Source organism: Cyphellophora attinorum (genome assembly GCF_001299255.1).
Source record: "Cyphellophora attinorum strain CBS 131958 chromosome Unknown Contig6, whole genome shotgun sequence".
NCBI classification, from domain to species: Eukaryota; Fungi; Ascomycota; class Eurotiomycetes; order Chaetothyriales; family Cyphellophoraceae; genus Cyphellophora; species Cyphellophora attinorum.
The window spans coordinates 481,876-500,801 of NW_017253234.1; the positions used below are offsets into that span (position 1 = coordinate 481,876).

General features: G+C 53.4%; 7 protein-coding genes across 7 annotated transcripts; 4 read left to right on the forward strand and 3 right to left on the reverse strand.

The window, feature by feature from the left end:
* Positions 1-656: 656 nt before the first annotated feature.
* AB675_1908 (uncharacterized protein) lies at positions 657-2,587 on the forward strand (the record flags this gene model as incomplete). The annotated part of the gene is made up of 2 exons (XM_018141835.1): positions 657-810; positions 861-2,587. The coding sequence occupies 2 exons, from the start codon at positions 657-659 to the stop codon at positions 2,585-2,587; spliced, it is 1,881 nt and encodes a 626-aa protein (XP_018003099.1).
* Positions 2,588-2,748: 161 nt separating this feature from the next.
* AB675_1909 (uncharacterized protein) lies at positions 2,749-3,195 on the reverse strand (the record flags this gene model as incomplete). The annotated part of the gene is made up of 1 exon (XM_018141836.1): positions 2,749-3,195. The coding sequence occupies one exon, from the start codon at positions 3,193-3,195 to the stop codon at positions 2,749-2,751; it is 447 nt and encodes a 148-aa protein (XP_018002675.1).
* Positions 3,196-3,757: 562 nt separating this feature from the next.
* Positions 3,758-5,370, forward strand: AB675_1910 (putative feruloyl esterase B; the record flags this gene model as incomplete). Its single annotated transcript, XM_018141838.1, has 2 exons — positions 3,758-4,901; positions 4,979-5,370. 2 exons carry the CDS (start codon positions 3,758-3,760, stop codon positions 5,368-5,370), a joined length of 1,536 nt encoding a protein of 511 aa, XP_018002644.1.
* Positions 5,371-5,660: 290 nt separating this feature from the next.
* Positions 5,661-6,176, forward strand: AB675_1911 (uncharacterized protein; the record flags this gene model as incomplete). Its single annotated transcript, XM_018141839.1, has 1 exon — positions 5,661-6,176. The coding sequence occupies one exon, from the start codon at positions 5,661-5,663 to the stop codon at positions 6,174-6,176; it is 516 nt and encodes a 171-aa protein (XP_018003045.1).
* A 533-nt stretch (positions 6,177-6,709) lies between these two features.
* AB675_1912 (Elongation factor 3) lies at positions 6,710-10,499 on the reverse strand (the record flags this gene model as incomplete). Its single annotated transcript, XM_018141840.1, has 8 exons — positions 6,710-6,733; positions 6,815-6,831; positions 6,878-6,910; positions 6,961-7,177; positions 7,223-7,516; positions 7,636-7,679; positions 7,811-7,851; positions 7,969-10,499. 8 exons carry the CDS (start codon positions 10,497-10,499, stop codon positions 6,710-6,712), a joined length of 3,201 nt encoding a protein of 1,066 aa, XP_018002765.1.
* A 3,608-nt stretch (positions 10,500-14,107) lies between these two features.
* On the forward strand, positions 14,108-16,150 carry AB675_1914 (putative MFS-type transporter; the record flags this gene model as incomplete). The annotated part of the gene is made up of 9 exons (XM_018141841.1): positions 14,108-14,256; positions 14,304-14,708; positions 14,813-14,870; positions 14,962-15,265; positions 15,314-15,519; positions 15,574-15,602; positions 15,670-15,747; positions 15,839-16,051; positions 16,105-16,150. 9 exons carry the CDS (start codon positions 14,108-14,110, stop codon positions 16,148-16,150), a joined length of 1,488 nt encoding a protein of 495 aa, XP_018003003.1.
* Positions 16,151-16,439: 289 nt separating this feature from the next.
* On the reverse strand, positions 16,440-17,625 carry AB675_1915 (Replication factor C subunit 1; the record flags this gene model as incomplete). The annotated part of the gene is made up of 2 exons (XM_018141842.1): positions 16,440-17,167; positions 17,262-17,625. 2 exons carry the CDS (start codon positions 17,623-17,625, stop codon positions 16,440-16,442), a joined length of 1,092 nt encoding a protein of 363 aa, XP_018003046.1.
* Between the last annotated feature and the right edge of the window lie 1,301 nt (positions 17,626-18,926).

Consider the following 18,926-nt stretch of genomic DNA (forward strand, 5'->3'; position numbering starts at 1 on the left):
GGGAGTGATGGTCGCGAAGAGAGGCACGAGGCTTGAATGGGGTTGCAAGGTTGTTCTGCGTGGCGCGGTTACACGAGCTTAGGTTGCAGGTGCCCTGACTGGCGTATGCAGTGCAGTAGTCGCTAGTCGCTGCACTGGGCTCTCGAATTGATGGTTCGCGCCGGCCCTCAGGTCTCGGAAGGGTTATCCTCGTACGGATCGCGCGTTGTCGGCACAACTACGACTGCACTTTGGCTGCCGTCGCTAGACTTGTTAATGGGGAAAAGAATGGTCCTGACTGTCTGCGGGCTCCCGGCTTGGGTGAATGTCGAGGTTTGGCCGTGGCTGCGGTGTGTGACTGAGAGGAAGGTGACGGGCGATTGGGCGTCACTCCACAGCAAGAGCGACCGGGGTCAGGGTCAGATGGCAGGGCTGAGTCGCATCGTTCGCCGTAGTCTATCGGCAGGACTCCAATGCAATGACGGAGCGCATGCAAAGAGTTCGTTGCCTCATGACGAGCATTTCAACAGGCAACGACCATACCTCAATTCCACAGAAACTTGTACACTACGACTCTCCAGGACACAACTGTGTCTGCCGGTCTTGATCAGTGCATTAGTAGCAAGATGCTGAGGTAGTATCACCACAATCGGCACAACAGGCACACCATGATCGCCATGTCAACACACAGTCCAATGCATGCCACGGGCGAGGAATCAGACCCCTCAGGCTCTGGCAGCAAGCTCACAAAAGCCACCATCATCGTCGCTGGTGTCGCCGCCCTTGTCGCCTGTCTGATCTCCTTCCTATCGATCTGGCTACAACTGAAGAGTAGGTCCGTGCCTATCAATACTCGACCCAGAACTGACACGTGCATACAGACTATCGCAAACCGCTATTACAACGGTATGTGGTCAGAATACTGCTCATGGTTCCGATATACTCGGCAGCATCATGGGCCTCAGTCGTCTCACTCAAAGCCGCGTTCTATCTCGATCCTCTCCGAGACGTCTACGAAGCATTCACCATCTATACCTTCTTACAGCTGCTGGTCAACTTCATTGGGGGTGAAAGGTCCTTAATCATTATGATGCATGGCCGGGCTCCGGTGTCTCACCCCTGGCCTCTCAATCTGTACTTCTCGAAGGTCGACATCTCGGACCCGCATACTTTCCTTGCCATCAAGCGAGGCATTCTGCAGTATGCGTACCTGAAGCCCGTCTTGGCTGTCTCAACCATCGTCTTCAAATTGACAAACACCTACAAGGAGGGCTATCTCAGTCTAGACTCTGGCTATCTGTGGTCTGGTATCGTTTACAACGTCTCCATCACTATCAGCTTGTACGCACTCGCCATGTTCTGGGTCTGCATGTCTGATGATCTTCAGCCTTTTCGACCTATGCCAAAGTTCTTGTGCATCAAGCTCATTATCTTTGCTTCTTATTGGCAAGGCTTCTTCTTGTCCATCTTGCAGTTCCTCGGCGCCATTCCCAATGATGTTCCTGGCTACTCCGCAGACAACTTAGCCGCTGCTATACAGGACGCACTCATCTGTTTCGAGATGCCGCTCTTCGCGATTGGACACTGGTATGCATTCTCTTGGCACGACTATGCCGACGTGACCATCTCTTCGGCACGAATGCCCGTCAGGTTTGCATTCAGGGACAGCTACGGGATTCGAGACTTGATCGAGGACACCAAAGAGACCTTCCGAGGCAAGCACTACGACTACCGCTCGTTCGACTCAGGCGATCACATCATCGCCCATGAGGAGTCATACTCCCGCATAGCTCGGATGGAAGATGGTATGCGATATGAGAGAGGTGGGAAGGGCAAATACTGGATACCGAAATCGGCTCCCAACAGCAAGACACCACTCTTGTCGAAAGCTGGCAGCAACAACCCTCCTGCGCCGGAAGCTCGTGGTCGAGCCATCGACTATCGCGCAGCTGAGCCGGATATTGAGATTGCTATCGATGCTGAAGATGAGAGGCTCTTCGCTAATGCTCGAGCTCTGGAGTTCGGCGACTGGAACTATCCTGTTGTGACTGCTCATGAAGCGTCAAGAGAAGATTGGATGAGAAGAGATCCGCATCTGTTGACTACATCGACGAATCGTCACCTGATTCAGCCCACCAAAGACCATGAGCGCAGGAGAAAGCGAGAATTGAGAGAAAGTATTCACAAAGGGAAGGAGAGGAGCAGCTCTTCCAAGGGCAGTCGTGGCGGCATCGAGTCCAAGTTACGGCAAGACCAACATCCCGAGGAGCAGGGTATTCAGGAACTTCCCGAATCAACGACCGACACCGATCAGCTCGTGGATCTGGTTGTAGAAGACCACGAAGCTGAGCAAGCGGAGCGGGTCCGTGCGAGGAAAGAAGGCGGAGATCGGTGGAATAAGGACGAAAACGTGAGACATTTCGTTCGTACCTATTCGGTAGACGGAGAGGAAGCAGGCCAAGAGATTCGTACGACGGGATATGACCCAAGCAAGGTCCCAGCAGATCATCTTCCGCCCGAGCATGCTGTGTCAGACGAGGAAGATGAAGGAAAGGCCTCGAACAGCAATGGAGGACGGTACGGCGAGGAGGACAATGTCTGGAAATGAGTCGTGGTGTTGTTCAGATTTGATTTGAAGCGTTCAAGCGTCTGTGCCACAAGATACCCGTATACGAGCTCAGGAATGTCGCTCTGGCAATCGTATCATGTCCACCAGCTCCCTCGTCATCCTCAATTCCGTACCTCTGCATAGTGCTTCTCATCTGCGATCTACTTCTTGGGTGGGGGATCGGGAGTGCCGGCGTCCTCAGCAGTGTCTGGCTGGTCGTCGAGAATGGACTGTGCCTCGCGGCGGATCTTCAGAAGAGCAGCATCTGTCGGTTTATGCTCCAGAACACGATCCGCCCACTTGACAGCAGACTTGGCGTACTCGACAGCCGTCGGATCATCTCTGGTGGCCATCAACAAGTTGCATTGGGCGCGCCAGAAGGATGGCAGTCTCGGATCGGCGAGAAGCTCGGTACTGATTGAATAGCAGGCCTTCCATCTCCTGTCGTTGAAAGCTTGAATGGCGCTGTTGCCTCTGGTGAGATAGAATCGTTGCGTGTTCGTGGGTTGTGACTTCTTGGCTTCGACGGAATCGGTGGACTTCTTTTCGTCGTCCTGCGTAGCGATATTGCTTTCTTGGACGTCCTCTGGGTTGTCGGTGTCCTCCATGGCTCGGCTAGGTCAGTTTGACGTTACTAGACTTGAAGGATTTGGTTATTTTCGACGGACGAGGCAATGACAAGACTGAGTTAGTGGCATGAAACATCGATCGTTCGACACGGGCAACATAAATATTATATCGCTCGTTTGTCGAGCTAGCAAGGCGGTCATTGCACGTATTCACCATCACTGTCTACCTGATTGTCTCGCATACGACAATGAGGTTGAATGGGAGCAAAAGTGAGGCTTAGGTGAGTCCAAGCATTGCCGATGCCTCTGCCGAGCCCCAGCTTCGACCGGAGAAATTACCCCAGGAAAACCTTGGATAAACGCCCACGTCAACTCACCTCACTACCTACCAGCTCAATCTCGGCTCTTGTTTTTGCGGAGTAACGACTTAGCGAAGTCGCGACTCATCTTTGTGGGTTCATCGCCATGACGACAATGCCGGCTGCAGTATGCAAGCGAGGACAGCTTCCGATGGAAATGAAAAGCTCGTCCTGCCGCCGGACCTCTTAGCAAGGTGAGTCTGTAGCTTCGCACATTGGCAATAGTAGAGCGACGTAGCAAGATGCATTCACTCTCAGCCAATGCGTCTATGCTACTGGCCTTCTCTACACTAGCATACGGCCAGTCTACCGACACAGACTTCGCCAGCGCCTGCAATGGCCTTGCCTCCAGCCTCACCTTCGACAACGCCACCATCAGCTCAACGACGTTTGTTGAGGCCGGTACCAATTTGACCTTTCCCAACAACCCAGCGACATGTACACGTCCTTTCCAGATCGTACCTGCCGATATCTGCCGTGTTGTCCTGAAAGTCGCCACTTCCTCCCGCTCCAGCGTCAGCATCGAAGGCTGGCTGCCATCCACCTCCAATTGGACAGGTCGGGTCCTCTCCACAGGCAACGGCGGTATCAGCGGATGCATTCAGTACGAGGATCTCGCGTATGGCTCTTCCCTCGGCTTCGCCGCCTATGGCTCCAATGGCGGGCATGACGGCATGACGGGCGTGGAATTCCTCAACAACGAAGACGTCGTTGCTGACTTCGCCTGGCGAGCACTGCACACGACCGCTAACGTGGCGAAGCAGCTCACGCCGCAGGTGTATGATGGTAAGGACTACACCAAGTCGTACTACTTGGGATGCAGCACTGGTGGGAGGCAGGGTTTCAAGTCCGCGCAGTCGTACCCGGAGGACTTTGATGGGATCGTTGCTGGTGCGCCCGCGCTGGCCTTCAACAACCTCACCTCGTGGTCCGGCACTTTTTACCAGCTCTTCCAACGCGCCGGTCCAGAGGGCTTCCCGCCACCAGCAAAGTGGCCCGCTATCGATGCTGCACTCCTAGCTCAATGTGACGCCCTTGACGGCTCAACGGATGGTATCATCGAGAATACGAACCTGTGTAATGCGATCTTCCGACCAGAAGCACTCATCTGTGGCCCCTCGCCAGCAAACGCCTCAGAATGTATTTCGGGCCTACAAGCAGCAACCATCCGCGACCTGTTCTCTCCGACATACGGGCTCGACGGTAGTCTTATTTTTCCTCCTCTTCCTGCGGCGCCAGGTGTGGCTGGCACGGCATATAGCTTCTATGCTCCGGAACCGTTCTTATACACAGTCGACTGGTTCAAATACGCCGTGTACAACAATTCGAACTTCAACGCCGCAGGATTAACGCTAGATGATTTCAGTTATGCTTGGAACCTCGACCGTGGAAATAGCAACACCTGGGCTGATTTGACAGAATTTAGAAATCAAGGCAGAAAGATCCTGAGCTATCATGGGCAGGACGACCCGATTATCAGCCCTTCAACTCCGAGCGCTACTATAACTTCGTCAGCAGGACCATGAACTTGACTAGCGACGAGCTGGATTCTTTCTACCGTTGGTATCGTATCAGCGGGATGGGGCATTGCGCTGGTGGTGAGGGAGCATGGAGTATCGGACAAGGACTCGGGCCGGAACAATCAGTGGACGAGGCAAATGGCAATGTGTTGATGGCAGTTGTGAAGTGGGTGGAGGAGGGGGTGGCGCCGGACGTGATCGTGGGAACAAAGTACAAGGAGGCTGATCCTGCATCAGATGCGAATGCAAAGCCGCCGCAGGTGGACTACACGAGGGCACACTGCCGCTACCCGTTGAGGAACGTGTTCGAGGGCGGGCAATGGCGTTGCGTGTAAGGCAGCCGCAAGCAGATTCACCCAGATCGTCGTTGCTGGGCCGACAAATATGTCTTTGCAGTTGAAATTCGCCCTTCTCATTGCACTAATACATGCGCACGTCGCAAATTTTCTGTCGTGAGTTCAACATTCGGGGACACACTACCACATTGATTGTTGCCGACCTCAAAAATTCCATTCTTGACACAAAACACTTTCAATTCGACTCACCCAGCAGAGCCACAATACCAGCTTACTGTCGTTGAAGTCGTTTCACGTTCGCTCGCAGCTCCCACCGATCTTCTACCACCATGAGCAAAGACGCCACCATGGAGCAGGGTGGCAACATGAAGAGATATTACGAGAGCCAAGCAGATCTCGCTCGAGAACACTTTAATGCTGGCGAGTACGACAAAGCAGACAAGATCTGTACAGATCTTCTCGCTGACTCTCGACTCCCGAGTCTCTGGCGCGCACAGAGCAATTTCATCCTTGCCACGACCAAACAAAATACCGCTCTTGAGTACGCCAGAGCTGCCGTCAAATGGTACAGCATCTGTCTGGACAAAGATTCCGAAGACGATTATCTCAAGAAGATGCTCCATAAGTCTCAGCTCCTGGTCAACGCCGAAGAAGCGAGGGAAAGAGCTACGGCTGCGTCACAGCAGGCTGCTGGCGAGACCACAGGTCATGGTGAAGTTGGCAATAAATCACCAGATGTTGAAGGCGGTGGGCAAATTGAGGACGAGGGCACATATGAGACTGGTGATCTCGGTGCAGATGGCGGTGAAGGCGATGATGGCGAACGTGGCTATGAGAACATCTGAGAAACGCCCGACAAGGTCATGCTATGGATTGCAATATAAAGACCCGGAATCCCTACCATTATTTGAGGTCAGGTAGGACAGTCAGAATTTGACTCGATTGGTCCATACATTCCCCGAACATGCTGTGGATGGTGGAACAGCAAGCACAAGCTTGTGCACGAAGGATGTCGCCTCTGGCGATGGTGGTGGCAGTGATCGAGACAACGAAGACATTGAACACGGAAAGGATCGACTGTTGTGTGTGTGCTTGTCAATCTCTGCCGCTGCTTGAGCAGCTGTTCGCCGAAACTCAAGATCAATGGCACCAGTGTCTCAGAGGATGAAATTGCCCATTGGATCAACTTTTGGAATTCTTCTTAACTTCGAATGATCGTAAGATGTCTTAGCTTTGGTGAGATGCCCACAGCATGAGTCTAATAATCTATCCTTCCTTCGTCAGGGTATCCGTCTGCGCTCCGTTCCGAAATGCCACGACCTGAACGCCCGCTATGCTGTGAAAGTCGATCTTGTGCTAGAGTGTCGTCGGTCGTACTTTACAAGTCATCCTCGTCCGAATACTAGATCAGCTGTTAGAGACAGTGTATATCATGGGGGAAACCGGATCCGAGAGGCCTGGTCCGGCAGCTGGAAAGACTAACCACTTCTTCGCCTCTCTCTGTGAGATGTTAGCAGTGTCAAAAGAGCGCTGGAGGGATTCTTACTTCGTCTGGCCATTCTTTCTTTCTTTTTCTTTCCTGAGCTCTTGTTAGCATGTGAACGTCGACAAGAAGCAAAGAGAACGAACTCAGTTCGGCCGCGGAAAGCTTTTTGGCCTTCTTGGTCTTCTCGACCTTGTTGCCCATGGCATCGAAGGTATCCTCCTCGTCGTCGTCCTTGTTGGCGAGACGGGGGCCGGCACCCTGACCTTGGACCCAGTTGTGACCAGACGGCACCATGAGACCATCGTTGACAGTCCAGACTTCGTTGGTGAGCGACTCGGTGAACTCAGCGTTGTGAGAGATCTAGAACCGTCAGCTGTGAGTACCAGACCGGAGTGACCAACATACAATGACAACACCACCGGCGAACTCCTTGAGAGCGTTGGACAGAGCACCCAGCGAGTCGCGGTCCAGGTAGTTAGTAGGCTCGTCGAGGACGATCAAGTGAGGGCGTTGCCACGTGCAAGCGGCAAGGACGACCTTGACACGCTGGCCACCAGACAGACCACGCATGCGGGAGTGAGAGATAAGTTCAGCATCGAGGCCGAAGTTGGCAGCGTGCTGCTCGATTTCGCGACGGACGAGGGGACGGAATTGGCCTGAAGCGAGTGCTTCCTTCTGATCGACCTCGGCTACCATTTTCTAGGCTTCGCGTTAGCACCCACACGTCGTCGAAAACCTCAGTTGGGGGTGTAAATACCTGATGCGAGCTCAAAATTTCGTTTCTGGGGATCCTAAAACACCTGTCAGAATGCATATACAGCGGAGGAAAGCATATAACTCCACCATTCGTTGTCCGCAGTCACTAGAAAGAGGTCAGCATTGGGTCGGGCAAGTCATACACGCTTGTAACAAGGTCTGGTGCTTTGGCGGATACATCTCGGCCTCCGCCGCTGCAGCAGGACTCTGAACAGCGCTGGAAAGGGTTCGACTCACTCATTGGCGTCCACTTCTCATTCTTAAGGCCCACGTTCTCTCTTCAATCATGTTAGCTGTTGTTCAACACCAGGAAAAGGGCAGGGGAAGATATCTCAAAACGCCAAGACCCCCAATCGGGAGATTGGCAAAATGAGAATCAGCCTCGGCTAACTTACCCAAGCAGGAAACTGCACTCATACTCGTACGAGTTCTTGAACTTGCGTCGGCTCGAGATCGAAATGACACGACGCTGTGTGCCGTTGATGTTGTAGATCTTCAGCATGCCTTTCTCGTCATCCTCGGTAACGATCTTGTTCGCTCGATCCATAGTTTCGCGATCCTCACCAGTCTGGAAGCGCCACTGAATGTACTCCGAAGGAGTCTTGTCCAAATGGTTATCGATGTGAGCAAAAGCATGCTGCTTGATGTAGGCAATACGGATGTTCTCGTGCTGGTAGACCTCACCCGACGTAGGAATCAGCTCACCAGTAAGGACGTTGACCAGTGTAGATTTGCCGGCACCATTGGGACCGATGACAGCGATACGGGAGCCGAGGGAGCATTGGAAGGTGATGTCTCGGATCTGAGGCTTGGGCGTATTTGGATACTGGAAGGACATCTTCGAGACACGAACAATAGCCTTGGCCTTGGTCTTGACACCTTCGAGGAAACCAGGCTCGGGGAACTTGAATTCGAGCTCGCTGGCGCCCAGTTCGAAGTAGGACCGAGCAGCCGGGTTACGCTTAGCGAACTCGGTCAAGTTACCACGATAGCGCTTGAGCTTGAACTTCTCGTAGTGGATGACGTGCTGGAGGACGTTGTTGAGGAATTTCGAATCGTGTGAAATGATGATACTGGTTGATGGCGAGTTGATGAGATAATCCTCGAGCCATTTGACGTTCTTGACGTCCATGTGGTTGGTGGGTTCGTCAAGCAAGAGGATATCAGGCTCCTCGAAGACTGCGCGGGCAAGAGCCAGCTTCATTTTCCAGCCACCAGACAGAGAGGTAATGGGAGCCTCAAACTGGTCCTCGCTGAAACCGAATTCACCCAGTTTGCCTATGATTGCCTCCTTTGACGTTGTAATGTTGACCTCCTCAAGCTTCTTCATGGTCCAGCCAATGACAGTAAGCTCGGTGTCAGCAGCGTCAAGATCGTGCTCAACGAAGACGGTCTTGACCTCAGATTGCTTGGGGAAACCCTCAACCTGCTCGTTGTTGATAGCACGCATAAGGGTAGTCTTGCCGGAACCGTTGGGACCGAGAAGACCATATCGCTGTCCGCGCTTCAGGCGGAGATGAGTCTGGTTGAGTAGAATCTTCGCACCATAAGCCAAGTTGAATGTGCAGTTGCAGAGATCCACGCCTTCCTCCTCATCTGGCTCGACCTCGGCCTCCTCTTCAGCACCTGGCGTAGACTTCTTGCGAAGAGATTCGGTGATGGATTCAGCGTCAGCCTCACCAGCGAGAACCGCAATAAACTGCTTGACGTTTGAGGCCCAGTCTGCAGCGTCGAACATCTTCTGGTCGATCAGTTGTCCAGCAATGGCAGAAACGTAATCAATTGTCGCATCAAATGTCGCCGAGTCCTTGTGCTTGGTTGCGAGAAGGATGGTTCGGAGAGTAGTTGCAACAGTCTTGACCTCGCCCGCAGTAGAAACTTCGGGGAAGCTGCCATCCTCCTTGACAGCACCAACACGCTTGAGGGTCTCGAGACCTTGCTTGGTCTTCTCGCGAGCCTCAGGATCGGCAATGTTCTCATAGTTCTTGGTGAGCGCAGGCATGAGCTTTGGAAGGAAAGCAGCCACGATCTGAGGATCCTCGACCAGCTTACACATGTTGTCAACAATGACAGCGGACTTGCGCTTGATAGCAGTCTCGCGATCAGCAAGACCACGCTCCAGGAGGGGGACCATGATGGCCAGTGTAGGCTCGTGGACGTCTGTAACGAAAGTGGTAGCACCAAGCAAGTGAACAGTCTCGGGGACATTCTCTGGCTTAGCGATACACTTGATAAGCTCGGGAATGAACTTCTCAATATCTTTGTTCTCGATCAATTTGCAGATCTTCTCCATTGTGCCGTAGGCCTTCTTCTTGACCTCAGGCTTGGTGTCCCACATGGCCTCGGAAACGATCGGGATCAGAGTTGGGACGAGGAACGTGAGTTGCGTTGGCGCAACCTCGACGAAGATCTCAATGCAGTCGAGACCAGTCATCTTCTCGGGCCATTTCTGTGCGGTCGTAATGGATGTCTTGATGCAAGGGAGGGCAGCCTTGGTGGCGTTAGGGTTGATCGCGCGGACAATAGCAAGCGCTGTTTCTTGAGCAACTGTCTTGATCGAAGTCATCTTGTCGCCAATCGCTGCGAGGGCGAGCGGCAAGAGAGTGACCAGGTAGGGCTCGAAGGCGGGTGCAATTGCTGAGTGTTGTGCGAGAGCCTTGATGCCATCGAGGGCACGCTCTCGAACGTTGGCATCTTTCTTGTTGCCAAGTTGCTTCTTGAATGTCTCGACAGCCTTCTCGGGGACGGCCTTCTCCTCGATAGGACCATTTAGTAGCGCAGCAAGATTTTGAGCGTTCTTGTTGCCATCAGCCTGGTCTTTTGAGAGCGACAAGTTCTTCATAAGCTCGTCTAGGGTGGCGAGAGACTTGGTGGTCTCAGCCTTGGTGGTTGCTGGTGTTGAAGACATGGCTTCGACAGCGGGCATGTCGTGGAAGACTTTGGAGTGAAAGTCGTAAATCTATCCAAGGGTTCCTGTGTGCAGGAAATCAGGAATGTGCGGAAGCCTGGCTTCAGCGGTGAGTAAGCCTCTGGCGTGGCACTCGGCCTGTTGTTTGGCAAATGTCGTATCTATGCAAAACCTACTCTTTCTGCAGGACAAAAAGAGTGTCGCCTGTCTCGTTGTATGCGAGGCAGGTGTCAGTTTTGTGAGTAGAGAGTCGCTGGAAAATGCGAAGGGTGTGGTGCAAGAGAAAGAGGATCAAGGGTGACCAGGAAATTTATTTCATCGCGGATTTTTTCTCAACTTTTTCTCGGATGACACTTGTCGTGCCCTCCACTAGCGTCGTGCCTGAGTGGGTCTTCCGAACAAGTGATATGGGCGAAGGTACTCGTCACATCGCATTCGAATGGCACTGTTCACCTACGACCATCACCTACAGCTTGATGACTCACAGAGCAGCGCCATCGCCTGTAACTGCGAGCCTGCACGTAATTCGACGAAGGTATTCTCGGGCTACATGGCAACAAGCCGTGCAGACATTGGCCCCCAAAGTCCCTGACCGCCTGTCGTATCGTTATCGATCGCTATCAGTTCGGGGCCCCTCTTTTAGAGGGGAAGGCTTGGAGGGGCAACAGCAAACAGCTCTGCTATTTTGGTTGCTACCGAGAGCACGTTGCATGCAGAGGGGCCACGCAGTCTGAACCGTTCATTGACCATTCACTGCCCATGGCGAATCATTGCATGCTGACCATGTGCGTGGCAGCAGTCAGTGAGTCCTGTCGCACCGTGTTTCAAAAGCCTAAACCCGAACACATCCACATCCACATCTACGGGTCTCGCGCCGGCTATTCATAGGACAAGCCTGGCGCGTAGATCAACATTTGCAAAAGCTCTACACCCACCTTGCAATCGCTTGAGAGCAGACTGCCCGGCCAATGTTGTACGGCAATCTGCAGCGAGAGAGAACTATCCTTTCACAAAACAATAGGGTCGTCGAACGGAACACATACGAAATCGTTGATAACCCGCCCCAACATTACGGCTCCGCGCCCGAAGTCAAAACATATGCCTCGCCGAGCATATTCCATGACTATTCGTTTCATGCCACAGACACCTGACCGCTGATTCCATCTATGTATCATGGCACCGGCTAAATCTAAGCCGTTAGGGGTTTGTCACTGCTGCAACTGGTGGCCCACCAGCCAGTCGACATTTTAGTGCCTGGAGCAAATGTTAAGAATTGGCGTGGAATTTCTAGAAAACGATCTCGCCACACCCAATCTAGTGGACACATTTCGGACTGCTGTTCCGAGCCAAGAAGCGAGACATTTTCGATCTGTTTTTATGTGCATACCTTCGACAGACGCTCGAAGAAATGCAAAGGTAACATGCTGCCATAAAGTGACGAAGGGACGCTCGCCTCGAGCAACTCATCTTAAAAGCTGACTGTCAATAGCCTCCGGTCGAAACGGATGTCATGAGAAAACCAAGTACCCTGCGTAGGTTGCTGGCTCAATTATTGTAGCGGTGGCGGTTGTGTCGTCTTCTCCTGCTATCGTCACTGCCGCTACTGCTGGTACTACTGTCCCGCCTACGGCGCGCACTGCGGGAACGGGATCGTCGAGTGCTGGATCGACGACGGCCGTCATCATAGTCATCGAATCCTCGAGCTTCGCTACCACGACGGTCTTTTTCGGCCTTCTTCTTCTCGCGCTTTTTCTCAAGCTCATGTCCTCCATACGCTGCACCAGAATCAGTGATGGATTCTATATCACCCGAGGGGCCGACTCACCTCCCGCGGCAGCGCCGAGCAGAGTACTGAGACCTCCATGGCCGAGCTCGTGGCCTGCAAATGCTACCAAGAATTAGGCACATGTGAGCGCATCTTCCGGATCCGTCGCTCACCTCCTACTGCACCTCCAATGAGAGTCGCAGCGGTCGACTTCTCAGCCCCATGTGTTTTCTCCTTCTTCACGGCAGAATCTCTTCTGGAATGGTCGCTGTAACCAGACGGTGGTGGAGGATAGTAAGGCCCATCTCTCTGTCCGTGATGATAGTGGTGGCTATGGCGCCTGTCGTCGAGATCGTCGCGATATGGCGCAACATCGTGGGGACCCCGATAGCCATCGTCTCGTGGTGGTTGGTAGGTATTGTATTGCTGTCAGTGTGGTCAGCAGCGATGGCCATCGCGGTTTCTCTGCACGTACCTGCTGCTGGCCCCCGGGCGGTGGCGGAAAACTAGCTGTTGACTGATATGGGCTGTATCTTCCTGGTGGTGGGGTGCTGTACTGAGCGGGATTGTAGGGCTGGTTCTGCGGCGCATATTGCCCGGTGCTGCCAGGCCTGGGTGGATACTGATCTCGATAGTAATTGTCGCCCATGGTGAGTCGTGACACAGCTCAGGCGTGGCGTTCGTTTACTACAGTGGATGATTCAAAGTGGTTGCCGCGCACAAATGTTTATGGAAGTAGAAAGCCCTCAGATCAACACCGTCGGCTATCCGCATGCACGCCTGGTTAGTAAGTGCATGATTGACGCCAAACCAGAAGTTCGGCGGGGGTTGGCGGGATGACTTCATCGCTCCATTTTCCGACGCTCAAGCCACAAGCGCAACAGCGAGTTTGCGTTACAACTTGACCTACCGTTGACCACGGCTTCCTCAAAATATATCGGTAACGAACACGGGACATCTTGCAGCGCGTCTCGCCTGACTATGGATCTCGCATACATCCACTCCTCTGGCCACTTGCACAGGGAGGCGCACCGCCGCGTCCCCAGACTTCTGATTACTTTCCCTGTCGAGCCCGTCGATTTTATTTGAACATGGTGATATCTTGCAACACGGCTCTCTTGTTCGGCGAAGCTGCTACAGACAAGATCTTGTGGTGAACCATTCTTCGACTGGACGCACGAACAGCCGTTCTGATGGCCGAACTATCACCGTTCAACCTGCTAGCGCCAAGATAACGAATATACCTCATTCCGCCTGCTCACATATTTCTTCAATCTAGTGCGGACAAGGTTCCGGGTCTGCAACACGTGAAATTCAACATGAAGCAAAGATGATTGGATCACGTCTGCATATTCTCCTAGCTCTACGGCACGGTCGCCCTGTTTGAAGCCCACTCGCTGAATTGGAACACCGAGAACATGGTCGAATACGGAAAAGGCACACTGCTGCAACAAATCTTCTGCACTGGTGTCGGATTTCTCCCCCTGAAATCCGTGTGTCTGATAGCCTCAAAAGCAGACTCATGTGAGTGTATATAAGTACCACCGAGAGCCCCCGAGCAGGTCAAGATGTGCAGTACCTGCTCGCGACTAAAAGGTAGCTTCGTGACCTTTGCGTGTCCCCCGACATTTCTTCTGCAATATTGGAACACATTGTGCCAACGATGCGATCATCATCTTCATCGAGCCTTAGCTCAACAGAAACGCAACATGCCGTCGACAACATAGATTTGGAGAAGCAAGACACGCACCTCACCAGAGCCACTACCCGTAGGACATTGGAGCGCCACGAGACACGACCTACCCAGGGGGCGTCGGATGTACTCGACTTACCCTACGGGACCCTCAACGATGATGCCAACATGGAAGAGTTCACCGAGGAGACATCTGAGGGCATCATTCCCAAACGCACGATCTCTCGAGTCAGTGGCCGTGTCGAGGATCATGAGCTCGTCACTTTTCGACTGAATGACCCAGAGAACCCTAAGAATTTCTCGAAAGTCAAGAAATGGTCCGTGGCAGCATCTTCGAGAACTGAATGAAGCTGACCAGAGATAGGTACTGCACACTGGTCGTCGCTTTTGTCTGTTTTGTGGTCGCCTTCAATTCGTCTGTCATCACAGCAAATCTGGAGGGCGTCAGCAGGACATTCCACGTCTCAAATGAGGTTGCCCTACTGACCATCACTATGTTCGTCATTGGCTTCGGCGTCGGTCCCTTGGCGTTCGCACCTTTGAGCGAGCTTTTCGGTCGAAAGCCGGTCTACGTGGTCACCCTGGCCATCGCTGTCATCTTCATTATTCCATGCGCGGTGGCCCAGAATATTGGGACACTTCTTGTCTGCCGGCTGATCGACGGCATCGCTTTCTCAGCCCCAATGACGCTGGTCGGTGGGACATTGGCAGATCTCTGGAGGAACGAGGAGCGTGGTGTTCCCATGGCTTTCTTCTCCGCCGCCCCATTGTGAGTATCGCCCTGGACGGATTCGGTGCAGATATCACGAAGTACCCTCCTCCCGCTCCAGTTCTTCTATACATGTCCAGCGACTATTGCTAATAGTCCCGCAGCATCGGCCCGGCAATTGGTCCTCTTGTGGGTGGTTATCTGGGCACCTTGGGATGGCGAGTATGTATACCTAACAACCTGTATCGGGCAAGACAACGATCTCCCGGCTCTGGTTCCTCCTGATACATATTCCTGCTGACACGTGCAATAGTGGCTCTACTACATTCAAATTATCCTATCTGGCGTCGCCTTCAGCCTTGTCACCTTCACAGTACCAGAGACCTATGCCCCAGCGCTGCTTTCTCGCCGAGCCCGAGCCATGCGCAAGGAGACCGGCGACAGCAAGTATGTTACGGAACAAGACCTCGACACTCGTCCATTTGGACAGCGACTCCGCATCTTCCTCATTCGACCGTTGCAGCTCCTGTTTCTGGAGCCCATCGTCTTCTTCATCACGCTGTATATGTCGGTCCTGTACGGATTGCTGTACATGTTCTTCATCGCATACCCAATTGGTATATTCATAGTCCGTTCTACTCCTTCGCCATACTAACACAAAGCAGTGTACCAAGGCGGCAAAGGCTGGACCGCCGGCTCAACAGGGCTCATGTTCATACCTCTGGCATTGGGTGTTGTGCTATCAGCGACTTTATCACCACTAGTCAACAAGCACTACCTCTCTCTGTGTGCCAAGGCACCTAATGGCAAGCCGCCTGCTGAAGCCCGCCTCATTCCGATGATGTTCAGCTGTCCCTTCATCCCAATCGGAGTAAGGCTTCCCAACCTACATGGATAGTTGGTAATTGACTGACCTTCCGAACAGCTCTTCATCTTTGCCTTCACTTCGTACCCGTAAGTCTGCCGGCCATCACAGTTTTAGCTCTCAGCACCACAAACCTGAGCACTAACATATTACCAGAGACGTATCCTATTGGGGACCGATGATGGGCGGCTTCAGTGTCGGCTTCGGCTTCATCTTTCTGTACAACTCTGCCAAGTACGTGTACCCGTGAACCTGAGTCGGGCGAGACATTGATCTCTTGACTTCGGCGCTCCTTACCACATGTGCACACTGACAGGTGCAATAGCAACTACCTCGTCGACACCTATCAGCATCAAGCTGCCAGCGCACTCGCAGCCAAGACCTTCCTGCGGAGCATCTGGGGCGCGGGAGTGGTTCTGTTCACGACGCAGATGTACGATACACTTGGCCTGCAGGGCGCCAGCTCGCTGCTCGCTGGCTTGGGAGTGTTGTGCTGTGCCATCCCGTTCGTGTTCTACTTTAAAGGAGCTGCTATCAGGTTCGTAATTCCTCTGTCAACTCTTATTAACATGCTGATGTACCCTCCAACAGAAAGTTCAGCAAATTTGCGTTCGCAGACGAGGACGAGAAAATGTAAGGAGGCGCAGTACCTCGCGTGGGCATCAACTGCGCGATCCTTCCGTAGAGGAAATACTTTGGACGCACTCTGGAGTCGGGCCACAGGCTCGTCCCGCGGTCAAAGATCGAATCTCTGGTTTGTCTGAGCGTCGCCCTGCCGCTCGAGTGGCTCTTCAAGCACACTGTCGAACCACTGTTTCCTCACGTTGTCGATGCCAGGGCCACACCGTCAGGCACAGTTCCTTCGCTGTACCTCGACCTACCCCGCCATACCTTCTACGTGCGATACCCGATCCTCCCCTGCCCACTCATCCATTCACGGGAATTGTTGAGGATCTTTTGGCGCCTGCAAAACCGCCTCCGCCAGTTGGTCGCCTCCATATCACCGAGTTTAGTTCATCCTCATCAATAGTCTTGATTCCAAGTTTACGAATGGTCTCAAGCTTCTTCGGGCCGGGATCGCTGCCGAGGACGACAAAGCTCGTCTTACTATTCGGAGCTGTCGTGACGTTTCCGCCGTAACGCTTGACCAAATCAATGCCTTCCTGTCGACTAATGGTGTTCAGCACGCCGGTGAAGACGAAAGTCAGGCCCCGTAGACAATCAGGTCTACCCTCAGGGATTATTCTTATGTCAGGGACTGTAACCTTGGCAGTCGCATTGGGACCTTCAGCTTGCCGACCATCGAGAGGCTGAGGAGTGGGAGAACGACGCCCTATCCATTCGCCTCTTACGGGATCGTAAGGTGGAAGCGCTCGTGGTCCAGACCGCCCCTTTGGAAGGGCCAGAGGGTTTGCAAGGCGTCCACGTGGCTTCGCTTTTCGTGCAGCGTTGCCTGGGAGGTCCGCGCGTTGCTTTGCGACCGCACTTCCTCTGTGTTGCTGAGAATTGCGATTTCTGTTGTGGACAGATCCGACTCTGGCTGCACGTTGAGCAGGAGCAGGAGCAATAGCTCGCGCACTGATCACCCCCGGCCGCCGCCTGCGCGATGGAGTGGGTGAGAAGCCGGGACCTTCGTAATCTACAGGTAGATCTCCTGGTCATCATCTGAAGAGTCGTCCTCATTCCTCCGACGCTCCTTCAACTTACTGAAGAGTCGTCCTCATTCCTCCGACGCTCCTTCAACTTACTGAAGAGAGCCAGCATTTCAGTGAACAGCAGCGTAGTGTTGTCATCGACGCCTGTCATCGAGGGGTCGCTATACCGAGCTCGCTGTTTACAACCACGTAGAACCTTGCAAACGCGGCGGTCCATGATCTCGCTTCGTACGGAATGGTGCTGGTCGTCATCAGAGGAATACAGCCCGTCCTCTTCAGCCTTGTACATCATAAGAATGATAGCGAGCATGGCAAGAAGCGCCGCCGCCCGACTGTCGTCCATTCCTGCCATCATTGCAGCGCCGGCCTGAGCTCGTTCTGCACACGCGTTTGCCAGCTTACAGACGCTGCTCGACCAACGGTCGAATTTGTCCTCAGGTTCGTCGTCGTGACTCATGTTGAATTGTGTGTATGTGTAGTGAAGGCTGGATGCGGAGCGGCACACTCTTGCGACACAATGTCGATGTTAGCTATAAGATCCGAGTCACTTCCCAAGATGCAGCTCCGGAAGCTGGCTGGCGTCCTGTGTCAATTGTAGTAAAACCCGCACGCGCTATACGTGGTAAACAACCTTGAAGTCGCGTCTATGTATAATAGAGAGGTTCTGCGGATTTACACCAGCGGGGATGCGAACATGACCTACTGTGGCGGCATACAACAGCGAGTCCACTTCTTCGGCGAGCGTACCCTCACGGCGAGGCGGCTCATCGACAGCACTCTTGAGCACAGACACGATCATGTCGAAGCCGTGCTTCTTCGCATGCAGCGGTCTATTGCTATGAGTAGCTGAACATCCATCCCTTCTGCTCGTTATCGACAAGGATTACACACATCCACGGTAAAACGTCAGAGCTCGACATCAAGGAAGGGACGATGCTGGCTTCTGTAGGTCGTTTGATGGCTCGCCGCTCATCCGTTTCGCGTTGCCTGAGGCCTTGGAGACGGGCCCAGATATGCAAGCCACCCACCCATAGAGCACCACACGAGATCCCGGCGCCGATGTCGCTGTCTTCAGCTTCCGCTCCGGGCGGCGCCGTACCTGGGCCTCCGCTTCTATCTGACATGTATGCAACCGCAGAGTTCGCGCCAGTAGTTAAGGGCCCGTGCAAGATTAGTGTGATCATTGCTGTGGCTTACTAGCAGCATCGCGGCGACCTGAACTCCACGGCGGCGAGCACTAGAAGCTGGATCGGGGTGGAGGAGGCGTGCGGCTTATTCAAGTCATGGAGCCCCTTAGTGGATGACTCCTGGACCGAGTGCAAAGGTGCTGAGATCGAGCTTCCCACTTGAGCCGGCGCGTATACTACGACATATGTATGGACTGAACGATCTCAGACCCTCAGCGCCCTCCATAGCCAAAAGGATCCATGGTACAGTGGTCCTACCAACTGAGGCTTATGTTAGGTTCGTCACAAACCCAAAGAGACTCGATCAGAACAACGTTGGCGGTGCTTCGGCGCCCGCCCTGACCACGAAAGCCATGAAATATGCGCTGTTCGTCCTACGCGTACGTGATGTAACGGTGTGGAAGACATGGGGTTTGCGAACACCATGTGAGCGAGTGTGATGTTTTGAATGTTTTGATTCCAAAATGTGTCAACAAGCTAAATGCCCGCCGCCCGTATGCAACTCCATCGCGATGACAATGCAGTGACTTTTCCTGGGTGGCAAGACCAAACCAGCTCCAATTAGCCACAC